Genomic DNA, 22,440 nt, shown 5'->3' on the forward strand with positions numbered 1-22,440 from the left:
CCATTCTTTCCCCAAAGATACAATAGACTACCCTTGATTTGGTTTAATGATCTATTCCCCTTCCCCTATCAAAAAAGAGTGTAACTAGAGTACAAATGGACTGCACCTCTGAGATCTCCCTGGATGTGTCCTGGTGAACTCCATCAGCTGGACATCGAGGGACTTCACCATTGTAGGTTTGGTAGCTATATACCCATTCTTTTTCCTCCCTCTTTTCCCTTATTTTTTCTTCTTTTCCCCGATTCCTCCCCAACGCAATTTTGCTAGGATTATTTCCATAGAGGTGCATTTGTTTTAATTATCACTGCAAACCCCCTTGTACCATGTTGCTTCTTTTGCACTCTGAGATCGCGAACCATCATGAAACCCGTTCGTAAGGATGGATCATGACACCAGGTCACTGTGGCCTGGTTTGGTTTCCCCAGGGCAGGAAAGATGTCTGGCAGCTGGAGCAGGGTCTGGGAAGGGCCTCCAAGGTGGGGCTGGAGCCCTTGGGCTGTGAGCAGAGGCTGAGGGAGCTGGGCTTGTCCAGCCCAGAGCAGGGAAGGCTGAGGGGCTCCTCATCCCAGCCTGGCAGTGCCAGTGAGGAGGGGATGGAGAGCACAGAGCCAGGCTCTTCACAGGGGGCTGGTGGGAGACATGAGCCAGTGAGTGAAAGGGGAAAGAGGGGAGATCAGCCAGGACAGAAGGAGATGAAATGAGTCAGGCTGGTTTCAGCATTTCGTCAACACCAAGAGCAGCCTGACCTCCCTTCTCCATCCACCACTGACAGCTTTGCAAATCAGGAATTGTTGGAGCTGTTTTGCCCCCATGCCAGGACAAGCATCCTGATACAAGAACTTAATTGTGTTTGTATCTATCACAGAGCTGCATTTGTCTGAAAGTAATTTTAGTATGGAAATCACTTGTGGATGGAGGACTCATCAGACACTGCTGGGACTTTGCACATGGCTCAGGGAAGAGCATGATTGTTATTAAATTGTATCCTGTTCAACTGTGGTCCGTTGGCCATGAAGAGAAACTTTCTGTGCCTCCGAGTCTCACCAGTTCCTTGTCCCTCAAAGGACACAAACCTGATGAGTTGTGGCTCCCTCTCCAGTGGCTGCACTTGGACATTCCCCCCATACCCAGAGCAGAGCTCCCTTAAACCCACAAAGTCCCTGGCAATGCAGGGATGAAGGGTACAGGACAGGCTGTGGGGATCAGGGGCAGGATAGAGCCAGGGAGAAGAATGACTTTTGCATTTGATGGAGCTGTGCCTTCCCTTGGCTTTCTTGGCTGACAATAAATGAACATCCCTCTGTGTCTCAGGCAGCTCCTTCCCCAAGGAAAGCAGGTGGGAGTTGGAGCCAGGGAGCTGAAAGCTGCAGGTGCAGCCTGAGCTGGAGGGAGCTCAGATTTGCACAAGGCTGCTCTGAGTGCCAGGGCTTGGGTGGGGAAAATGGTGGGGTGGCGGTAGGGACAGAGTGTGATTGATTGTCAGCCATGAAGGGTCTTGATTTTCATATCTATTCAAACTGCATGAGGAGGTACTTGGATTCAGTGTCAATTGGAGATTGCACATATCATGAAATTACCAGGAAAATAAAACTATCAGGACCTTAAAAATATTTTCTCACTGTCTTCTTAAATATCCTGTATTCACACTGAATACACTACTGAGATCTACTTAACTACAAATTACTTGGAAACTGAAATACAATTATTCCCAGAGGCTTGGCTTGTTAAGGTGTTCAGAATGTTAATGAGCCCTGGGACACTGAATTCCTGCAGTGAAGAGCTGAAGGCTGAACAAGCCTCTGGAGCAGGAAAATTCAGCAGCAGCCTCCAAGTTGCTGAGGATGTCAGCAGCCCCCAGTGGGGCCATCCCTGCCCAGAGACCATGGGGGAATGGGCAGACAAGGAGAGCGTCCCTGGGGCTGGGGCAGCACAACTCAGAGGCAGCAGTGGCTCCAGCTGGGAAATGGAGTGTGGAATGGGGCTGGGAAAGCCCTGCCTGGGCTGTGCCAAGCAGGACAGACAAGCCCTGACTCCCATCCCCCAAAAAACTCTCTCAAGGAGTCATTTAAATGGAAACTCAATTGTTTGTGTCCTCTGAGTTGTATGTGCTGGAGAAATAGCAACAAGAGACTCTAAAAAGTTCAAAAGAGCAAAACAACCTCTACTGTCAACTTTAGAAAATCAGAGAAACTTTTGCAAAAGGTTTAATATGACATTCAATCAACAAAAAACACAGCTCAAAGCATTACCATACGCCATTCAACTTCACAAGCTTCTAGCCTGTTCAATTTTAAGTTACTCAAAATTTGCAAGAGGACATATATAGAAGAAGTAGACACAAAAAGAGAGATGGACAAAAAAAAATACAGAGAAGCACACACACAAACAAACACAAAGAACTTATCCACTCCTGGATTCCAGCAGTGCTCAGATGGAAATTCCAAGGGGATGTAGGGTCAAGATATGTGCTTGCCTTGTGGTCAGCCTTCAATACCCCTTGGTCTTCCTGGGCCCTTCCCACAGGTGGGGCTTGGGGTCATTTGGTCCCTCAGGACTTGGGGTTGGGGCTCCAGAGGTGGCTGTGGAGCGTTGCCTGTGCTGTGCCAGGGACTGGAAGACACTGCTGGGCTGGGATAGAGGCTCTGGGGGGATTGGGGTTCCAGGGCAGGGCATGGCAGGGCTGGACCTGTCCCTTCCTCCCCGGCTCACAAAATGTTTCCAGCCAAGAATCTCCTGCAGTCTTTCACAACAGGCAATATTGGAGGTGGAAATCCCAATTCTGGCCATGGGCACCTGACTAAGAAGGACAGTTCTTTCCCATAGGAAGGCAAGCACGGAGCGCCAATGTTTCAGCAGTTGATAAGAAGAGACCCCCAACATGCCAATATGAGTTTGATTAGTCAGGCAGTCAACAGGAGGCCAAACCAGCCAGTGCTGTTCCATGTTCCCTTGCTTTTATGAGGCCAAACAGTGTCACAACAGTGCCTTGATTCCATGGGGTCCAGCAGTGTCACAATGGCCTCTTGATTACAAGAAGACCTGCAGTGTCATAAGGGACCCTTGGTTGTATGGGGTCCAGCAGTGTCACAGTGGCGCTTTCATTTCATAAGACCCTGAAGTGTCACAATGGTCTCCGTGGCTCCCCAGGCCCCACAATGTCATGTGACTTCTCTGTTCCATGAGGCCTTGCAATGTCACAAAGGCCTCTTAGTTTCATGAGGCCCCACAGTATCACAATGGTCCTCTTGGTTCTGTAGGTATCTCCATTGTCACAATGGTGTCTCTGGTTCCATAAGGCCTCACAGTGTCACAATGGTCCCTTGGTCTCACAGGACCCCACAGTGTCATAATGGTGCCTTGGTCTCACAGGGCCCCACAGTGTCACAATGGACCCTTGGTCTCACAAGGCCCCACAGTGTCACAATGGTCCCTTGTTTCCATGGGCCCTGTGCTGCTGCATTCCCCCCTCCCCTTCTCAGCCCGCCCTGGCGGCTGAGAAATGCTCCTTGGGCCTCGGCCTTGGCCAACAGCCCCTGGGCTCAGCTCCTCTGCAGCTCATCACAAAAACTGCTGCCCAACCAGCTCCTGGTTTCTCTAGAAGCAGCCCTGGGAACTGTTTTTGTTCCCTCAGTGGCACAACATCCCTGTTCTCACACTGCCGAAGAAACCTGTTGGTGCCAAGTTGGGCCAGGATGAAGCATTGCTGGAACTGAAGCTCCTCTCTTGGGGCCCTAAAAACAGTGCTCCAAAAGAGCCCTTGGAGCTCTCCTGGGCCAGTGACTCCCTCTGAGTGGGGCCTCTCCCAGCCAGGAACTCTCCCGTTTGCTGCACTCGGGGATCCTGAACAACGACAAAGCCTGTGCTGATCCCTCCATTCCTCCAGGCTCAACCCTTCACCCACTGGGGAGTTGCCAAAGGATCCACAGTGAGCATTCCCTGTCCTCAGGGGAATTGCTCACAGGTACCTTGCACTGACTCTTTGTGTCTGTGTGCACACAGGAGTGCCTGTGCTGGGGAAATGTGGCAGAAATGCTGCTCTCTGAGGGGCTTGAGTGCCTTGGATAGCTGAGTCAGTCAGATATCCAGATAGCTGAAAGTAAGGTTTAAGTCATGAGGTCTAAGCTAAGTTCAATTCTCCTAAGAGTTGTTCTTTTGCAAAATTGTTACGTTTAATTTAAGTTATTAGATAAGTTTAATATTGTTAAGTGTTATTCTTCTGTTAAATTGCTAAGTCATAGGTTCTAAGTAAAGTTAAATACTGTTAAGTGCTGTTGTTTTGCTAAACTTTGATATTTAAGGTATCAGTTACATTTAAGGTGTAAGTTAAGTCCTGTTAAGTGTGAGGCCTGTTAAGCTTTAGGCCATATTCCTTTTATCCTTGCCCTCACTGGGCTTATGTCATACACACACACAGGGACAATTCTCAGTTCATTTCTGGTTTGATTGCCTGGATTTGATTTGGTTTTGTTGTTGCTTTGTTTCCTTGGTGTGCCTGAAGTTTCCAGTCAAGAACAGAGTGACTCTTGCCAAGGAACTTTGTGCTACTGTCCTTTAATAATAAATCTGGTTTTTTGATGATCCCTGGCCAGGGATTTTTTCAGGGCTCTCAAGGCCTCGTTGACACCAGGGTGAAGGAGCCCTGGCCCAGGCTCTGGCCCTGGGGAACACGGGGACGCTGCCGGGGGGTCCCTGTCCCCCTCTGCCACCCCCAGGGCCCCGGCCCCCCATCCCTGTGTCAGGCTCTGGGGTCGATCTCGTGGAACATCCTCTGGGGGAGGCTGCGGGGCTGGGGGCGGGGGGGACCCGGGGGGAGAGGGGACCCCGCTGTGCACAAGTAGGGTTGGACTGCTCTGGGGGGAGCTGTGAGGGGAGCTGGGGCAGAGTGACCTCCCCAGTGACCTCACACAGCCCCTGTGATGTCACACTGCCACCTGTGATGTCACACGGCTCCTGTGATGTCATAGAGCCAGCTCTGGGATGTCAGCCTGGAATGTCAGGCAGTTGCGCTGTGATGTCACAAAAGACTCTGTGATGTCAGAAAGCCACAATGTGATGTCAGAATCTGTTCTGTGATGTCACAACCTGCTCTATGATGTTACACAGCCAGCCAGTGATGTCACAACCCATTCTCTCATGTCACAGACCCACACTCTATTATGGCAGGATCTCCTCTATGGCCACAAACCCTACTCTATGATGTCACAGAAGCTATATGATGTCACAACTCCCTAAGTGATATCACAAACCCCTCTCTATGATGTTATACTGTTATGAGTAGAAAAGTTGCCCATTTTATTAAAAGGTTGCAGAGTTCCCAGGTTGGGCTAGTTGCTGCCAGGGTGGAGTTCTAACTGTTTGTTGGTGTAATCACCTGTTGTTAATAGGTTTTTTTAACTACCTGTTGTTGATTGTTGGGAATTCCCCTTTTTGTGGAGAGGCACCCTGCTGCTTCCTGGAGGATGGCACCTGGGACAGTGAAGAGGATGGGACAACCAAGTTGGCATGCAAATGGCATCAGGGTTGGCATGCAAATGAGGAAGCCCCTCACCAAACTTAGCCAAAAACCCCTAAAAACATCAAACCAACATGGAATTGAGGGATCAAAGTGATGTCTAGACATGAAGAACAGAATCCAGTGTTCGCTAAGACCCTTTTTACCCCTCACCCTAACCTAAAAACATGGTGGCTGGAAAGAGGACCTCAAATGTCAAACCAAAATATTGGGAATCCCCTGGTGCTCTTCTGAGGAAGGAACCCCCAGCTCTTGTTATGAATAAGAAGCTTGACAAGGCCAATATTCAAGCAGCACACAATTTATTTATTAATATGGTCAAGTATGAGCAATACAGCGCTGGGTACAGTGGGGGAAGTTTTCCCTCCAACTGCACACCGATAATTGAGGACTACAGGTATTTATAGAGGTACTCATCAGCTTTTTTCAGCAGTTTCTATTTCCAATTTTTTACTCATCAGCAATTTTTATTCCAAATTATTACATCACAATTCTATACACTATTGTGATTTTAATTTCTCAGGATGTATCTCAAAGGAGTATCCCCAGATGGTGACAGTCCAGTTTCCGAAAGAGGAAAGACGAATCCCATCTGGTGGGGTCCAGATCCCCAAATGTGTCCACCTTTTAATTGCAGAGACTATGGATCTCATAACAGTGATGTCCAGCTTCCCTTTGGTCGAAACCATAAACCCTTGAGGTGATGTTCATCTTCCTTTCTCAAGCTGTTTTTCTCTGCTTCAATGAGGCGTGAGATAAGCATATTTCCTTTATATATATTCCAAAGCTATAGTTTCAAGGATACAAGTAATATTCTAAAATTATACTTCAAAAGGTTATTATTGCAGAGCTTTTTATGGATTAAATGTCAGCAAAAAGCAACATCTTTAACACCTTAATTCCAATGCTCCTAAATCAACTAGGGTTAATTGCAAACGAAAGATAGGTTCAAAGGCCTTTTTTCATGCTTTATTTTCCTCAGTTATTATTAGAATTCACAGCTCTCCCATTGTCGGGGTCCACACATTTTGCATTCACAAATACACATGTCGCTTGTTTGTACCTGACACAAAACACAGCTTTGCATCTCACAGTCCCCCTCTGCTTGTATAAATTATCATTTATCTTACTCATTCGTGTCTGTGCTTCAAATCTGGCCAAAACTTTGGAATGTTTCTCTTTTTGATCTCTTTTCTTTAATTTCATTATTTTGTTTATCTTAGCTGTTTTCTCAAATTGACCAACTTCTCTGGTGGCCAATTCCGAGTCGGTTACTGCAATCTGCATGCTTTGAATAACTGAGTGGATTAGTCAGATAAAACATGGAGTAAGGCAAGGTAGAAACAATAACCCAGCTAATGAGCACAATATCAGGAACCCTATTTTCTTCCACCAAGTTCCTCCTCCAAGCATCTGGTCCCACCATGAGGCTTGAAAAATGGAATTCCATTTTTGGACAGGGACATGAGCCACCCTTTTGATCTCTGCTGCCAAATCCTGGATGTTTCTCCGTAATCATCAATCTCAACCTTTCCGTCTACAGGGCAGTTTGCTGTAAGCTTTTTGTCCACAAATCTAATATATACCATTTGGGGCTTTCCATGGGTCATTTACACCTTCAGATTTTCAATTTTCTCCAACCCAGTATAATTTGCCACCCAGAGTGCACATCTTTAATTGGTTATGGTCATAGCACACTTCACTAACATGGGAATGTGCCATGAACATTGATTCCATTTTTCCCCTGAACCAGACAGTATGATTGATTGCATTTGTCACAGACAGCCGGAGCAATAGGCTCTGATCCTGCAGCTCGCTCGTGGATTATGTGGAGTTCAGGAGTGAGGCTACTAAGGCCCATTGCCTGGGATGCAATGATCAATACAGTGAAAATAATCCTCAGAGGGTTTAACTCTCTACTTCTTCAAGGCCCCTTGGGTTGCATCCAAGGGCCAAGATGTAGATCTTCTCAGTAGCAGAGTTTATACCTTGGGATTTAGTCACTGATATCTTTCGTTTCATTTTTGTCTTTTGCCTCATGAGGCTTCAGATCTCTATTTATTGTTGTTGTGGTCCGATTCTTTTTAATTTAGGCCAGTTTGCCCCTGAGTTCAGGGGATGTGCGACTACAATAGGGTTGGTGTATGTGCCTCCCCCTCTTCCAGCGATACTTGGCTTCCTGCCACTCTTCTGCTTTAATTTGATATTCATCCGGTATCCAATGCTCTTGTCACGCTCTACTTTTTCTAATTTGGCCTTTGGTACTTCTTGCAAATCAGTTTCTGCTCTTGTACTGTGTACCCACATTCTCTACCAATCTTTATCACCTGTTTTAATATATTCTTTCCTTACTGTCGCCCACAAAGTTTTGTCAGTTTCTTTCTCTTTTTCTTTCATACAGTTACAGCAGAGAGCATTAGGGATCTGTCCCCTTGATAGGTTTGTATACCAAAATTCTTCACACTCTATACACTTAAAACAACGCCATGGATAACACTTACAGTTTGGAGTAGTACATTCTACCTCTGGTGAGTACAATTGGTTTTGCAGCTTAAGGTAGGAGTGTTTTTGTGACATACATCAGTCTCTTTTTAACTTGATTTTCAGTTCTCTGGGGGTAGATGCAATTCTCCACTGGGATTCAGCAGGCGTCTCTGTCGGTGGTTCCATCTCTGTCGGTGGTTCCGCTGGTCCTTTGACCCACGACACGTGGGTCCAGCCTTTTTCCGCAGTTCGGACAGCTGTATCGGTGGTCAGCAGAGTTAAATATGGACCTTCCTACCTAGGAGACAAACCTTCTTCCTTCCAGCTTTTAATCAGCACCCAGTCACCTGGTTTTATTTGATGTATGCTAAATCTGAGAGGGGCTGATTGAGCAATTACCTCTTTTTCCCTTAGTTTTAGGACATGCTGTCCCATCTTCTGGATGTATTTTTGAATAGTCATATCGGCTATGATTACTGATGTTTGGGGTACTTCCTGGGAATAACGCACTCCATAAAGCATCTCACATGCAGAAAGTCCCGTATCTGCATTTGGAAGTGTCCTTATTTTAAGCAATGCTAAAGGTAAACATTTTGCCCATGGCATTTGGGTCTCAATCATTAATTTTGTTAACTGCTGTTTTATAGTTTGGTTCATTCTTTTCACCCTCCCAGAGCTCTGGGGATGCCAAGGGGTGTGATATTCCCAAGAAATCCCCATAGCTTGTGTTACTCCTTTTGTGATGCTGGAAGTAAAGCGGGAGCCCTGATCAGAATCATTGGCCCTGATAACCTTAAATTGAGGAAAGATTTGTTCCAACAATATTTTAACCACAAACTTCGCTGTGGCTCAGGCAGCCGGGTAGGCCTCCATCCAATGAGTTAGTTTATCTACTAATACTAGCAAGTATTTCTGTCTGCCCACCCTTGGTAATTCAGTATAATCCACCTGAACCCTTTCAAATGGTTGGTAGGCTATTTTTCTACCACTGGTTGAAGCTTGTCTCATTACCTTTCTGCTAACTATTTGACAAGTCAAATACCACTGTGTTATTTGTTTTGCTAGCTCAAAATTTCCAATACATCTATAATATTTTAAAAAATGATCACATAAGGGTCTTTTTCCCCAATGAGTACGTTGGTGTAACTGGCTTAGAATCCTTCTAGTGTAAGTCTTAGGTAAAATCTCTCTCCCGTCTGGCAGTACCCATTTTCACAGCTCTTTCTTAGCTTCTAGTCTTTTTATAGCTTCCTCCTCTTGAGTGCTATAACTTTTTGGCAGCTCCTCTTGAATTTCCGCTATGGTGTTCAGCTGGATAGTTTCTTTTAATTTACATGCTGCTTCCTTAGCAGCTTGGTCAGCTGTGTTGCTTCCTCTCACTAAGCAGCTTGACCCATGTTGATGACCTCTTACATGTACTACAGCTATTCTCTTAGGTCTTTTCAGGGCTTCAAGCACTCTGAATTTTAACTCCTGATGGATCGGTTTCTTCCCTTGAGTGTTTATCAAACCTCTTTCCATCCAGATTTTTCCAAATGTGTGTACAATTCCAAAGGCATATTTTGAGTCTGTGTAAATAGTCCCCACCTTATCTTTTAAAAGTTCTAAAGCTCAGTATAAAGCAAATAATTCACAAGCTTGTACTTATTTTTCCTCTTTCTATTGCAGACATATTTTCTCCTTCTACAATAGCGTATCCTGAATTTCTTTTCCCTTCTATCACCCTTGATGAACCAGCGATAAAATATTTTCCCCCACTAGATAGCTCTGTCTCACTTAAATCTGGTCTCATGTACAGGCAGTCCCTGAGGCCAGAGGGATGGAGACCCCCCGAGCATCCCCCAGGTGAGGGGACAGAGACCCCTGAGCATCCCCTGGGCTGAGAGCGATAGAGACTGTCCTGAGCACCCCCTGGCACAGGGGAGAGGGAGGGAGAACCCCCAGGTATTCCCTGGGGTTAGAATGATGGAGACCCCCTGGGAAATGGCCTGGGGTGACAGGGACTGGGACAAACCCCCTAGGGAATGGTCTGGGGCAGGGTAAAACCTCCCAAAGCACACCCCAGGGTGAGAGGCACAGAGGCTCCTCGATCAGCCCTGGGCACCGGAAAAAGTAATGTTCTTTCATGTCAGAAATCAAAATTAATCTTAGATAAAATGCCTTGAATTTGCTTTTCCCACAAATCATTTGTGATGGAAATGCAAACAAATCCCAAAATTTTATAAACTTACAATAGAAGCTATTTTGTGGCAAATCCAAATTCCATTGGTCCTGCACAGCTCCAGCTCAGCTGCTGGCACATTCTGATGAAAGAAAAGTCGAAATTAGGCCCAATACGGATTATGAAAAGGAAGGGGAAGCTCTGTGTAGCTGTCACAAAGGTGACAGGGACAAAGAGAAAAATTATTCTAACATTTGGCAAAGCCTCCAGCCATTGAAAGAGAGCGACAGGGACCGAGATCTCACCTGCGCAGGGCAAGTGTGACATTGTCCCATGTGTGTGTGGCCTTCCCGGGGTGGGAGTTTTACACCTGAGCCAGTTTGGGTAAGGGGTTTGGTGTTCACCCCCTGAGCAGGGATTACCCCACTGTTTCAGGTTGCAATGCAAGATGTAACCAAATGCATGTTTTCAATCCCCATCTTCATCAACTGCTATAAGCAGGTGGGGCAGTGTTCTTTATCTCTTCCATGACTCACCCCTGATAACGCCCTCCAGGGGAGATATCTTCTGTGAATGGGCCATTGACTGTCACTGCAGGACTGATAAAATTCCATCCTCCCATTGTGGGATGCTCCACCCAGGGGGAGGATCCAAGAATTCCTACCTGGATATAAGCTGAGGCTTGCAGCAGCTTGCCTACTGGGTTCCCAGAGGACAAGAGCTCCATAACCAGCACTGGACCTTCAGAGGAAGACCAGACCCTTCTACAGCATCACTTCTTGGACAGAATCACGTTCATCACTCCAACAGGACTGCAGCCACCATTTAATGGGACTGCAGCCACCACCCTGACCAACATGGTATCAGGTTACATCCTGACTCTGTCAGTTTAAGGCAGTGTTTCTGTATCATTGCCTTGATCCTAATTTTGTTTTTGAATTGGAATTCTGACTTAGACTCTCCCCTGGGGTACCTTCAATCCGGTACAAAATTTAGTGTGCTCATTTCTTGTTTTCCTCCCAAAACAGAATTTCCCACTCCTAAAACTTAGCCAGATGGAGGGAGAGACTGCAAGGAAGAGGAAGATGCCCTGGGACACCCAGGCAGGTGAGGAGGAAATCAGTGCCCCTTTCCCCCTCTCTCCTGCTCCATCTCCCAGCCCAGCACAGCCCCTGGCTGCAGTACAATTCTGCTGCCAACGCCGTCCTTCCGGGGATGCACTGAGGGGATCTCCTTCCCCTTCCCTCTGGCATGGGGGCAAATCCCATCCTCTCCTTGTCTTTCCTCCCCCAGAGAAGGAGCTGAGGATGGAGACCAGGGAGGACAAATCTCCCCAGCAGAACCTTGTGGAAGAGGCCGTTTTGAGCAGTGCCATGGTGCAGAATTACAACTGGGAGGAAATGCCTCAAAGATCCCACAGGAGTAGGGGCTGCAAACCCAGCCCAGGGTGCTCTGAGTAGAGAAGACCCACCCTGAGCCAGGAAGGTGGGCAGAGCTTTAGCCAGAGCTCAGAGCTGGTGGTCAGTGAGCAGCTTCATGATCGGGAGAATCCCCACAAGTGCTCAGAGTGTGAGAAGAGCTTCAGGCACAGCAGCACCCTGATCAGCCACCATCACCCAGATGATCCACACTGGGGAATGGCCCTACAAGTGTGGGGAGTGTGGGAAGGGCTTCAGCTGCAGCTCCGCCCTCATCACCCACCAACGCATCCACACTGGGGAGAGGCCCTACAAGTGTCCCCAGTGTCAGAAGAGGTTTCAGAGCAACTCCAGTCTCCTCCAGCACCAGCAGATTCACACAGGGGAGAGGCCCAACGAGTGTAAGGAATGTGGGTGAGCTTTAGCCAGAACTCTAACCTGATCTCCCACCAGAAGATCCACACCAGGGAACGGCCCTATGAATGTGGGGAATGTGGGAAGAGCTTCAGGCACAAGTCTCTCTTGAGCTGCCACCAAAGGATCCACACTGGGGAAAGGCCATGCAAGTGTGGGGAATGTGGGATAACCTTTAGTAGGAGGCCCCAACTGATCATCCACCAAATGACCACATGGGGAGGAGCCCTACAAGTGCCCTGAGTGTCAGAAGAAGTTTCACACCAGTTCTGATCTCCTCCAGCACCAATGGATTCACACAGATGAGAGGCCCTTCCACTGCCCTGAGTGCGGGAAGGGCTTCAAGCACAACTCCACCCTCATCATCCACCGGCGCATCCATACAGGGGAGAGGCCCTATGAGTGTCCCCAGTGTGGGAAGAGCTTCTCCAGCAGCTCTCACTTGACCAGACACGAACGGAGTCACCAGTAAAAGAAACCCTGCACATGCCCCAACTGCAGGAAGACTGTCATGCCCAGCTCCAGCTTTATCCCCCATGGGAGAACCCACGTTGGGAAGAGCCCTGGTGATCCATGTTCCCTGTGATCCATGCTGGGAAGACACCTGTACCTTTTCTTGACCCTGCCAATGATATGATGTGGGATGGAAGAACATGAGGGTCTGGCCATGGCTCTGTCATTACATTTACTCCCACCTCAGGTCATTGCCAGGGGCAGGAAAGGGACTCTCTCTCTCTCTGAGGAGAAGGGTGAAATTTCCAGGCTTGGGAAATTGTGGCCAGGAAGACCCAGTGAGTTGTGTTTAGTTTTCCCTGTAAACAGTTTTATTTATCCCTTCTGTTATCAATATTGTTTTTGTTCCTGTTTGTTCCTTATCTCATTGCTGTTCCCAATAAATGGTTTTTATCCCAGCCCGGGATCTTTGCCTTTGTGCTTTCCATGGGAGGCGGGAGGGCGGCGAGGACAGCGCGGTTTTAGCAGGGGCAGGAAATTGGGGTATCCCATTCCTGAACCCTGGCCCCTGGAAACCGAGCATCCCAGCTGGTCCCAGCCCTGGTGGCCATGGCAACAGCCTTGGGAGCGGGTCCCTGGCTGGGGCTGTGGGAACCTCTTCCCTCTGGTGCCCAGGGACAGCAGTGGAGGGAACGGCTGCAGCTGAGTCAGGGCAGGCTCCGGTTGGATGTCAGGAAAAGGTTTTTGCCCAGAGGCTGCTGGGGCCCTGCCCAGGCTCCCCAGGGAAGGGTCCCAGCTCCAGGGCTCTCTGAGCTGCAGCAGCGTTTGGACAGCGCTGCCAGGCCCAGGCTGGCATTGTTGGGGTGTCCTGTGCAGGGCCAGCAGTTGGACTGGAGGATCCTGATGGGTCCCTCCCAGCTCAGCCAATTCTGTGGTTCTGGGATCCCATGAGCCTGGGGATGGGGCTGCCAATGGTTGCCATGGAAACGGGCTGTGGCTGCAGGCCTGAGCTGGTGTCCATGGCAACCACCCCTGGCATGGGGTCTCCATGGAGCTGCCAAGGGACTGACCATAGCAACAGGGGTCTGGTGATGGTTGCCATGGAAACTGACCATACCAACAGGAGGCTGGTTATGGTTACCATGGAAACGGACCATAGCAACAGGGTCCTGGTGATAGTTGCCATGGAAAATGACCATAGCAACAGGGGGCTGGTGATCATTGCCTGCTAAGGATCAGATTTGTCACAGGCCTTCCGAGGTGTTCCATGGGGACTTTCCAAGAGTCTCCAGGCTGTTCCAGAGGTAGAACGTCACAGGCACAGACAGGGGCTCCATGGAGACCTCCCAGGGCTTTCTGGGGATGGTAAAGAGCCCTGTGGTCAGAGGCAGTCACAGCCATGGTGACATCCCATGAGACCTTGGGCTGCAAAGGCACCAATCTGTCACAGGCACTCACGGGGTCTCCACGGTGACATCCCAGGAGTTCCCAGGCGGCCAAAGAGCTGGGATGTCCCAGACACTCACAGGGGTTCCTGTCATGGGTACAGTGGGAGCTTCAAGCAAAACCTTTATTACTTTATTGGAGAAACTCCTGCTGAGACATGAGATGGAGAAATTACATCCTGCAGGCACCATGGATCCTCAAACCCCTGCAGGGCCCCTAGACTTCTAAAATTCCTTCAAAGAGAGGAGACTGGGAGTGGTTGGATCCAATCCCACCCCCAGACTTTTTCAAAGGTGTTAAAGATTAGACACGTGGAATTGAACTTTAATGCAATTTTCCCCCCAGGATTAAAGATTGAATATCAGATAAATTTATATAAATACAGCTCTGATTCATTCTGATCATGATTAGACAGAATGGTTCATTCCCACCACAAAGTAAATGAAAAAAGGGAGTTATTGTTGCAGTCTGAGGTGGTCTGCACACAACCTTCCCCGAGAGTTTCTTGTGCCAATGGGTAGGAGCCATGAGAGCACCAGCACATAGACACAGACACAGACACAGACAAACACACACACAGACACATACACACACAGAGAAATGCTGAACGTGTCCAGGGGCCAGAGGAGAGTCCAGGGTACAAATACAGGGAAAGAGGGTGCAGAGTAGAGCACCGGGGATCCAATGCTCTGAGGGTTCAGGGGCGGTACACATGGAAGGGATCAATAGTAAATACCAGTGTGGATGGGCAGGGTTACACACTAGTGGGAAAACAGGGAAGGGAGGACTCACCAGAACATGAACATATAAGAGTTAAATGGGTAGAGAAGGCCAAGGGAGATTACAGAACTGGGACAAATTAACACAGTGCTGCAGAACACCATAGGGAAGCCTCTTTCCTCATCCTGAGCTGTGAGAAATGCCCAGAGCCTACAGTGTGTCTCTCCAGGGCATTTCTGCTGGCTTTTCCCTGGTAGGCTCACAGGTTTCCACAGTTGTGCAGTGTCACAATGATCTCCTTGGTTCTGCATTCCTGCTGTGGCTGCTGTGTAACAATGGACCTGTGATACCATGAGGCTCCATAGTGTCACCATGGTCCCTTTGGTTCAACAAGGCCCTGCTGGGACATGATGGACCCTTGGTTCCATGAGAGGCCTGGGCTCCCACAGCCCCTCACAGGGCTCTCAGGCCTCTCCGAGTTCCCCATTGCCCCTCATGGCTTCTCAAGGCCCTTCATGGCCCCTCATGACGGATGGCTCCTCACAGCCCCTCACAGCCCCTCTCAGCCTCAGGCTTGGGGCTCCACCCAAGGCAGGAGAACAGGTTGGGCCCTACTTGTTCTGCTTTCATTTCAGTCATTTCACAGCCGCGAGTGCAGAAAGGCTGAAAGGGAGCCTTTCCCCGGTGTTTCCCTCGGGGTTAACTGCAGGCTGAAGCTCTGTGCTGCGCTGGCCCCAGCGCCACCATCCCTGTAGCCGCCAGGCCTTTGCTGTCCCCCCGTGTCCGTTCCCTGTCCCCGAGTCCCGCCCGGCTCTGGCAGCAGCAGCAGCCGCAGCGCAGGGGGCGCCGGCCCGGCCCAGCCAGGACCAGGAGCAGCAGCAGCGCCGGCCCCTTCCTGCCTGCTCCTGCCTCGGCTCCCAAGGGCTTTTTCCAGCTGAACTCTGGAGCAGAGCAGCCAGCACCCACACACAGCCCTGACTGCTCAGGGCCTGCCTGTGCTGCCCTGAGCCAGCCCTCAGAGGAAGAAAGGATCGGGTTCCAGCGCTGTTTTCAACACTCTTTTACTCACCCTGAGGTGACAGGAGGAGGCTGCTGGTGCCTTTGCCTTGGGAATTGCAGATCATGGCTGCTCTTGGCCCTCTTCTGCTTGCAACCTGAATTTTATCCATAAAACTGCAAATGCCTCTTTCAGTTGGTGCTACCCATGGTGCTCTCATGACAATTAAGTCAGTATTTTTGTCCCAGGTGTTATGTTTGCCCAATTATCCCATCATAAAAAAAACCCCAAACAATAATAAAAGTAGTAACAATTTTAATTAAATAGTTAAAATTTAAAAAAAATATAAAATTGGATACAATATAATTTAATTAAAATAAGGGATAATTTGGTTCCAATAATAGCACATAAGCAAAAGATACTGCAGGGTACGGAGGGCAGACTTCAATGACCCTTGCCACTTCACGTACAAGCTTGCCAAGTGAAAGTCACCCCTTATTTGCCGTGTGTCAATATCATCTCCTCCCATTTTCGGTTCATCATATCTCTATCTCCGCCCTTATTACCACCTTTACCACGCATGCGCCACCACTCAGTTTGGTGGTCGCACAAGTCTTTGGGGGTCGTTTTGGATGAAGACCTCTCCTCTTCCTCTTTGTTCCTTAATTCACCTTTGGGTTACACATGCGCACCAAGCCAGTACAATGTAAGCCAAGACTAACGTATCACTACATCTACATATCAAGGCAATAAATCCCTTATAATTAGCATTTCCTGGGACCCAACCGGGTTGTTGTTCATTTTTAGCAACTGTATCTTCCGCTTCTTTCCTGTAGTCCTTGAAAACATCTGCTGGGAAGGGGTGGGGGTGGAGCCCCTCCTCTCCCTCTCTTCTTTGGCATTATAACTTTTTAACTAATTTATTATTCTAAAATATTAATTACTGTATCAATTACTGTTTCAATTTTTATCAGCATGAATCATACCTATTTATCACACAGGCATAAAGATCAGCAGATACTGGAATGCCCACCAGCCCCTGAACACTAAGATGAGGGGAATTAAAGCTTCACAGGCCACATTTGCGGTGCTCAAACATAGCCCTGTTGCTGGCATTGTTGAAATAGAATAAACTGACAGAGGCCAGCACAGAAATTGCCTCCACAATGTGGAATTAAATTAAAAAATCCACCAGGAGAAACAGAAACCAGAACTTCTCCACTTGCTTCATTGCTCCTTCCCAGCAGCAGGAAATGCAGATGCCCAGAGGTGTTTTGCACTGCTGCTGCCCCCAGTTTGAGCCCAGGCTCTGCCCAGTCCCAGCGGGAACCTGAGCCCAGCCCAGGGAGCTCAGCGCACGCGAGGCCAGGCCCAGAGCCCCGGGCACGGCCGCCCATTGCGGGGCAGCGGCGCAGACGGAATGTCCTGCAGCCTAAACCTCCTGCTCCTGCCACACAGCGCCAGCCTTCTCCCCCTCCTCCTCCTCTCCCAGCATGGCACAATTTCCAGCTCGGAGGAGGCTGCCCCAGAGAGGGCTCAGGCTCCTGTTCCAGCCTGAGTGTCCCTGCAGAGGAACAGGGCATCTTTCAGGCACTTCCACAAGCTCACGCTTCACACTTCCTGGGGAATATTGGATGGAAATGGCCTTGCTAAGAAAGCCAAAAGATGAGGGAATGGATTAGTAATTATTAGAAAAAATCATCCTTCTTCCAGGAAAGGTTCACCCGGTCATTCCCTGCATTTGTCTTTTTCAGATTCTTTCAGTCAGCTACTCTGAAAGGTCCATCTTGTTCTGGTGCTTATCATTAACTGATTGTGCTCTTGATTTATGCACCAAGGCACCAGATGTGGAATCATCCACACTGAATTCAGAAACAAACTCCCTCTGTCAGAGCATCTTCACATTCCAGATAATTTTCAAGATGTCCAGTGACAGGTTGGAATGATCATCACACAGCTCTCCACTTGTGGCTGCAGGCTCTGGAGATTCTTTCTCTGCATTCAGCCAGGCTTGTATTCCCTAACAATTCTTTGTACCACCTCCTATTTTCTTAGCCTGGAACAGTAACAATGAAAACCTTACCCATAGCACAACTCCCCAGTCCACCAGGAAAAGAAAGGACAAGTTGTCAAGTTCTCCAAACCTTTGTCCTGCTTTGCTGCAAGAGTCCTGCTGCACGCAGTGTGGAAAGCCAAGAGAAGCCGCAGTTGGTGGCACATCTTGTGACAAGATCTCAACCTCACTCTCCAGGAAAGGTTTTTGAAAAGGGCAGACAGGATCACAGAGAAGATTCCTGGAAAACTGAACCAGCTTTCCAGAAGTGAAATGAAAATGGAAAGAAATCATCTGAAATGTTTTCCTCAGTTTATTTCTATGCTCCCCTTTTCCATCTTACACTATTTCTCCATGCCATGAGTTCTAAATGCATCTCACCTCTAAGATCAATGACTTAGCAAGTTTTAGACACACTAAAATACCGTGACCTGCACAGTTTGCCTTCCCCTGTTTTTGTTAGAAAGCAATGCTGGAGACATAAGTGCAGCGCTTGGGTCGGGCACGAATCCTGCAGGCAGGGAATGTGCCCCGGCAGTGTGTGACCCTCAGCAGGGACAATGCTCAGCAATCCTGCAGGCAGGGAATGTGCCCCGGCAGTGTGTGACCCTCAGCAGGGACAATGCTCAGCAGCGCTGCTGTGCTCGGTCTCCATGGAACCATGCCAGGAGCAGCTGCTGAGCTCAGAAGCCATCGCAGCCCCCGCCCTGCCCCAGAGCCCCTTGGCAGGGTGGGCTCCTGCTCTGGCTCTGTGTGCCAGGAGCCGGCAGCGCTGGGTGCAGGGAGCCCAGGGAGGGCACAGAAACGCTGGGTGAGAAATGCTGGGGCACAGCGAGATGGGCGAGTGCAGCTGGCCAGGGCAGAGGAGCAGCACGCCCAGGGGGCACAGCCTGCAGGACAGATGGCCAAGGGGAGAAAACAACAAACTGCTCAGGAGGGAGGAGAACAAACTTCTAGTTGCAAACTTCAGAGAATGAGGTACTTGGGAAATCTTAAACAGCATTAAATTACAGAAAATCACTTGACAAAGCACTGACTTCTCAAACTCTAACCTGTCCAACTTCAAGTTATCCAGATTTTGAGAAGAGGAAGTCAGGAGAAGAGAGAGAGGGAGAGAGAGATCCACAGTCAGTCTTGGATCTCAGCTGCTGTGAGCTCTTGGGCCGTGGGACGTGTCAGTGTCCCACCTGTGTCACAGCCTGACCTGCACTGGTCCCTCTCTCAGGTGGGGTTTTTGGGGTGGCAGGGGCTTGGCAGCCACTTTGGGGCTGGGCCAGAGGTAGCAGTGGCTGGGGTGGGGCAGTGACCACCCCACCTATGTAGAACTGTCCCTGCCCCAAACACACACTGGAGATGTCTGGGGCCGTTCATCATTTCTCTGCTCTCCAGCACTGAGGCAACGGACTCTGGCTACAGCTAAGAGCTTGGCCCAAGGCAACCACCCCTGGCAATGGGGCTCCATGGAGCTGCTCTCAGGAAAGCCCCTGAAAGCTGAGGAGTGCCCCAAAACTGCCTCAGAAACATGAGATACCTAAAAATCTCTTCAGGAATGTGGATTAATAAAAAACTCACTCAGTAATGGGCTCCCCCTCCCTTCATCATCCTCAAACTTTGGCTGTCTCATTGCAGACCCCAACCCACCTCCCCAATCCCAACCCTGACACATCCCACCACTCCTGAACATCAACCCCCCCTTCCCAAGCCATATTTCCCCCATTTCCCACCTCCCAAACCCCATTCCACCCATCCTGCCCCACCTAATGCCCATCTCAACCCTCCTGATTTGAAGCCCACTTTGCTCAATCCCCTTCCAACACCATTCCACACCAAAGAGTTGTGGAATCGAGGAATTTTGGGGTGGGATTGAGTAGTTTTCAGTGGCATTGAGGTGACAGATTGAACCCTCTTGTCTCTTTCAGTGCCAAGAAAGGGAAGCAAGTACACCAAATACCCCCAAAACCCCCAAATTCTCCCAATTATCTCCCTGAATCCCAGATTCCCCTGAAACACAAGTAAAAAGTGAGCCTTTAGATGCCTTTGATGAATTTATTGATTTTTACCCCAATTTTCTCTGTTTTAAAGGGATGAAGATGAATGCAAAGAAAATTAGGGCCAAAACAAAAGAATAACCAGCCCCGTGTCTTCCCAGCATGCATCACAGAGAATGTAGAGTGCAAGGTTTCTGACCAACGTGGGTCGTCCCATGGGGGATGAAGCTGGAGCAGTGCATGAAGCTCCTCCTGCAGTTGGGGCACTCACAGGGCTGCCCTTACCGGTGACTCCGTTGGTGTTGGGTAAAGAACGAGCGGTCTGAGAAGCTCTTCCCACACTGGGGACACTCGTAGGGGCTCTCCCCAGTGTGGATGTGCCGGTGCCTGATGAGGGTAAAGTTGTGCTTGAAGCCCTTCCCACACTCAGGGCAGCGGAAGGGCCTCTCCTCTGTGTGAATCCGCTGGTGCAGGAGGAGATTGGAGCTGGTCTGAAACTTCTTCCCACACTGGGGACACTCGTAGGGCCTCTCCCCAGTGTGGATGCGTTGGTGGGTGATGAGGGCAGAGCTGCAGCTGAAGCCCTTCCCACACTCCCCACACTTGTAGGGCCATTCCCCTGTGTGGATTATCTGGTGGCTGATCAGGTGGGAGCTCCGCCTGAAGCTCTTCCCACACTCCAAGCACTTGTAGGGCTTCTCCCCATCATGAAGTTGCTCATGAGCCACCAGCTCCAAGCTCTGGCTGAAGCTCTGTCCACCTTCCTGGCTCAATGCGGTTCTTTCCTTCTCAGAGCAGCCTGGGCTGGGTTTGCAGCCCCTCCTCTTGTGGGATCTCTGGAACTTTTCCTCCCCATTGTAATTCTGCACTCTGGCACCACTAAAAACAGCCTCTTCCTCGAGGTTCTGGTGCAGGGATTTGTCCTCCCTGGTCTCCATCCTCAGCTCCTTCTCTGGGGAAGGAAGGACAAGGAGAGGATGGGATTTGCCTCCGTGCCAGAGGGAAGGGGAAGGAGATCCCCCCAGTGCATCCCTGGCAGGACGGCGTTGGCAGCAGGGTTGTCCTGCAGCTGGGGGCCATGCTGGGCTGGGAGATGGAGCAGGAGAAAGGGGGAAAGGGGCACTGACTTCCTCCTCACCTGCCTGGGTATCCTGGGGCATCTTCCTCTTCCTCGCAGCCTTCTCCTCCATCAGGTGAAGGTTTGGGAATGGGAAATCCTGGTTTGGGGTAAAACAAGGTGTGAATCCTTGGATTGGGAATTCCTCCCAACCAAATCCATCTCCAGAAGTTATCTGGTGCCCATAAAAATTTCCAAAAATCAAGAGTGAATTAAAAAAAGCCACCAGGAGCATCCCATTTCCAGTCTCATCCCTCTGGGGTTCTGGTGGTCCCCTGTCTCAGGGCTGCTGGGGATCCCATGGGTCCTGGGGATCCCTCTCTCCAGGGTCCTGCTTAGGGATGCTGGGGGATATCAGGGTCCCCCACTCCAGCCTCCCCCCAGTCCAGTCACTTGGGGGTCCTCTCTCTTCCCGCAACCCTGTCCTGGATTAGGGCAAATTTGGGAGAAAACCTCCAAAGGGGGTTTTCCTCAGAAAGTCCTTCTGTGGGCTGTAGCTCTGCTCACTCAGTCTCTAATCAGTCTCATGTCAGTCCTTCCACTGCTGGAAATGCTGCGGCCCAGGCTCAGCCTGGTGGGCCACAGGTGGGAGCTGCCAGCGGTGTTCTGGGTGTTCAGTCCAGAGCAGGTTTAAACAGCTCCAAAGAAAAAGAAAAACCATACTCCAGGGAACTTCTCTGCCTCAGAGAGTTAAAACTAACGAAAAGCAAAGGAGAGCTCTGTCCTGCTGTCTGTCAGCAGACAACTGATACCTTAGGTTTTAAGTTTTTCTGTTCTGTTTTGGTGTGCAGCTTTTAGCTTTATATTAAGTGTTACTGGGATCTTTTCACAGAGTGTTGAAGACAAAACAATCATCTTCTAGCTGGAGACTCAAGGACAATCTCTTCAAACTTCAGGCCCAAAGCATAAACAACATGAAAAGAGGAGGGCGGGCAAGCAAGCAAGGAGGATTAAACTTCATAATTTGAAGCTATTAATTGGGCAGTTAACTCCTATATGCAAATAGACTAAAACTCATAAAAATGTGAGATCTCATGACCAAGCCCTCTTTTACTCCCATCTTGGAGCCATCCAGGCAGAGCCACAGCTGTGCCTCTGGTACTGCCAGGGTGTGGCCTTTGAAAGCATTTCAGTAAAAATCCACTTTATTCCTATCAGCTCCATCTGGCCACTGTTCCAGCTCCTTAAGGCATCACAACAGTCCAGGAGCAGGAATGTGGAGGAGTGAGTGCAGTGTATGAAAACAAACTGCTGCTTCTCCCTTCTCCCCTGCGCTCTCAGAATCAAACTTAAAGGTGCAGAACTCATTTCTGGGCTAAACAGACCGATGGGGTACGAGCATCATGAAGTCACCCCAGGACACCCCTGTCAGGGTCAGGGGGTCCCGTCCCCGCCTCATCTCCGGGCTGCCGGGGGTCCCCCAGCTCCGGTATCGCCCCTTCCCCTCTCCCCGCCCCGGGCGTCCCCCGTTCCACAGCCCCGGCTCTCACGGGGATCCCCAAAACCAATGTCCCGCCCCGTCGGTACCGGGCCATCCCCACGTGGACCCCTGGAACCCTCCCGAGGGGCGATCGCGGCTTCTCTGCCCCCGAAAAAGCTCCTCTTGGGGAGCCCGGGGATACCCGGGGCTCGAGTCCGGGATCTGCCGGCTCCGAACACTCTCCAAAAAATCCTCCC

General features: G+C 49.6%; 1 protein-coding gene across 1 annotated transcript in view; it reads left to right on the forward strand.

Annotated features, from left to right (window-relative positions):
- The window catches only part of LOC131096425 (uncharacterized), a 1,435,131-nt gene that overhangs the window by 1,399,450 nt on the left and 13,241 nt on the right, over nucleotides 1-22,440 (forward strand). Inside the window, 3 exon segments of the mRNA XM_058044763.1 lie at nucleotides 11,774-11,988; nucleotides 11,991-12,174; nucleotides 12,257-12,450. Of these exon segments, the coding sequence (XP_057900746.1) occupies nucleotides 11,774-11,988; nucleotides 11,991-12,174; nucleotides 12,257-12,450 (593 nt within the window).

This window comes from Melospiza georgiana, unplaced genomic scaffold (assembly GCF_028018845.1).
Source record: "Melospiza georgiana isolate bMelGeo1 unplaced genomic scaffold, bMelGeo1.pri scaffold_29, whole genome shotgun sequence".
Taxonomy (NCBI): Eukaryota; Metazoa; Chordata; class Aves; order Passeriformes; family Passerellidae; genus Melospiza; species Melospiza georgiana.